Source organism: Morone saxatilis, unplaced genomic scaffold, assembly GCF_004916995.1.
Source record: "Morone saxatilis isolate NCDOM2014 unplaced genomic scaffold, NCSU_SB_2.0 Contig11, whole genome shotgun sequence".
NCBI lineage: Eukaryota > Metazoa > Chordata > Actinopteri > Moronidae > Morone > Morone saxatilis.
In genome coordinates, this window is record NW_023339663.1 from 1,393,762 (window position 1) to 1,396,998 (window position 3,237).

Below are 3,237 nucleotides of genomic sequence, written 5' to 3' on the forward strand. Positions count from 1 at the left end.
GCTCTCTTGTAGTGGAAAGCTGCATCGCCATACGGAGGATTCCTCATGACACACGACTGCAGCAGTGTAGGTTAGGGTTAACAGTCGCAGCTGCTCTTACCGTTATATGAGACATAACAATCTCATATGCATTTCAAGCTGCAGACGGAGGCTGACTGCAGAGCTGCCTCTTCTGCTGGAACGGTTGGATTATCCCACCCAGCGTCCAGATGACCAGGACCCCCCGAGTATAGGGCTGTTCTTACTTTCATCATTAATCTCTCATTCGTTTCCTCGATTAATTGATCAGTTGTTTGGTCCATAAAATATCAGAAAATAGTAAAGTGTGCTCTGATGAACAGTTGAGCTAACTTCCTCCGTTCCTGCACTGCACTGTTTTTAAAAGACATATTGATCTGATCTACATTCATTGTTAGCTAACTAGTTATATCTAGTGGCTAATGTTGATTGATGCTGGCTAGAGTTTTGCTAACTTTAGCTAACTTAAGATCTGACTGTATCACTTTACCCTTTTAACCATCTTCAAAACCTTGGCTGACCTTTCAACACTTAACATATAGCGTCTCTAAAGACAGTTAACGGAGGTCACAAAAGAAGCGATTAATTTAATAGTTGACAACTCATCAATTAATCGACTAACTGTCGCAGCTCTGCCCCATATATCTATATATTCACTGTATGTCAGCTGATTTATGGTAATTTGATGACCTCGATGTTTGCCCCTCCAGGGTAAACTGACCAAACAGATCTACTCTAATCTTAATGCACATTTAAAGTTATAATAATAGGTTTAAGTTTCTTTTACCTTCTATTGTTTCCAGATATATTAGTATAACTGTTGGTAATTTCAGTAGGCTAATAATATCACAGTTACCCCCCCTAAAGTAACTAGTTACAACCTTACTTTTGTGTCATCCCAACAATCCAATCACATCCTTGGACCAACTGTTTGGGGAGTAGCAGAAAAGTAATATAACTAGTAGTGTAACTAATTTGGCAGGGAGTAATTATAGAAGCCCATTTTGGCCAGTGATGTAAAAAATGTGTTTATAATGAGAAACTTTCTCAACATTTTGACTTAATATCTCAAATAAGGTTTCTCAGATACTATATATTATTTTGAGTTTCTCATAAAACTTCATACAGTAATTATTTTTCACATTGGTAACAGCCTAAGTAAAGTAATATTATTACCCCCAACACTGATTGTAACACAGTTTTTATAAGTTTGGTGATACATGTAACCGTTTTAGTTTTCAGGTGAAAGTTTAAATAAAGTTTTTTTTGGGACAAAAGTAATAAATTAGATCTATCATAAAGAAGTAGGAAACAGGAATGTCAGTTCTCCAATAATCCAACAGGATTATCAATCAATTAACTGATCAGTCAATAAATTAGGCAGCCATCAGACCCCCCCTCTCTCTTTCCACACACACACACACACACACACCCTCACACCCTCCCTACCAGTCGGTTGCACATTGCAGAGTACCGCACACCTAGACATCCATCCACACCGAGACTCTGCTGCTCTCTCTCTCTCTCTCTCTCTCTCTCTCTCTCTCTCTCTCCCACCACCCCCCCACTCCCCTAAAAAAAACCCGGCAAGCTTTCAGCCTTTCCTCCCCGCCTCACCATGAGCCATAAGCCGCTATCACCACCAGCCTGATGTCGCTTCTCCTCGACGGCGCAGCACTCCCACACCGCCGCCCGGAGCCACCGCAGCAGCAACGGCAGCAGCGGCGGGCGGAGGACTGTGTGGATATCAACACAGACAAGTTATGGCAAATGAGAGGCGGACAGAGGGGGGTGTGCCCTGCCTTAGCAGCCGGAAACGAGCTCCCAAAGTGCCCGGTTGCAGCTCAGCCTCATCAGAGAGCCGATGTGCACGCACGGGGGGACGGTCATCACACCTCGCACGGGGGGAAAAACGGAGACGGTGGGTCGCTGGAGGAGGAGGCGCTGAACCGGGTGCAGGAGGAGAGTTTGCTCATCGACTCCGACACCGGGTTGGATGCGCGTCTGGGCAAGAAGAGACACCGGCGCAGCAAGACCTCCAAGAAGAAGCGCAACTGGAAGCCTTATTACAAACTTTCCTGGGAGGAGAGGAAAGCGCTGGAGGAGAAGGAGACCGCCAGGGCTTCCCGGGTGAGGGAGGAGATGTTCGCCAAAGGGCTCCCGGTGGCGCCCTACAACACCACCCAGTTCCTGATGGACGAGCACGACCGGGAGGAGCCGGACCTCAACACCGAGAGCGGGGTCCGGAGACCCTCCGGGGTCGGGGGCCGCATGGAGGACACGGGCAGCGAGGAGGAGCTGTGCGACAACGAGGTGACCGACGACGACGACGGCAGCGGCGGAGGCAGCGACGGGATCGGGAGGCCCGGGAACGCAGGTGGGGAGTTTCTCCAGAGAGACTTTTCCGAGACCTACGAGATGTACCACGTCGAGAGCCTGCAGAACATGACCAAGCAGGAGCTGGTGCAGGAGTACCTGGAGCTGGAGAAGTGCATGTCCCGGCTGGAGGAGGAGAACAACCGGCTGAGGCTCGCCGTGGAGCCCGGGGGTCCCACCGTGGAGGGCTCCCTGGTCCGGCTCGGGGAGCTGGAGAGGGAGCTGGAGAGACTCAGGGCCCAAAACACGGAGCTGCTCCTGCAGAACCAGCCCGGCACGGACCGGAGCCCGGTGACCAGCAATTAAAGGACAATTTAAAGTAGAAAAACAAAAACAAAAAGGTAAAACATGGGACTGCTGCGTTTTTTTAAATTGTCATCAGTTTTCTGTAATCAGTTTGTCTCAATGCAATACTTGTTTCTTTTTCTATTCGGACTGTAAAAGGTTGTCCTGTTCAATTTATTTTATTTTTATTTTATTTTTTCCCAAGAAAGAAATGTAAATATTTCAAAAGTAAGATTCTTTTTATAAAGAGAAAGTATTTGACAACACGAGAACATTTTGTTTTTGTTTCCCGGCTCATTCACATTTTACTGTTTCCACACCTGAATTTAAAAACAAACCCGGTATGTCGCATTATTCCCCCCCCCCCCCAGAATAAAACATTAACTACAGCTACAGCTGATTTGGCCCCAGCCGCAAAAGACGGTCGTTCTGTTTGTTTTCTGCAGAAATAAACTACCAGTGAACATTTAACAGTTGTGTGTTAAACATAAGTTCAAATAAAATGTTGAAATTCTGCTGTGATGTGTTGTAAGTGCTGCAAGACCGGAAGAGTGAAGC

At 46.7% G+C, this 3,237-nt stretch overlaps 1 protein-coding gene across 1 annotated transcript; it reads left to right on the forward strand.

Annotated features, from left to right (window-relative positions):
* Window positions 1-1,731: 1,731 nt before the first annotated feature.
* Window positions 1,732-2,948, forward strand: hexim1 (HEXIM P-TEFb complex subunit 1; the record flags this gene model as incomplete). The annotated part of the gene is given in 1 exon segment (XM_035681668.1): window positions 1,732-2,948. A coding segment is annotated over 1 exon segment (969 nt), but the record flags the coding sequence as incomplete, so codon positions are not given.
* Between the last annotated feature and the right edge of the window lie 289 nt (window positions 2,949-3,237).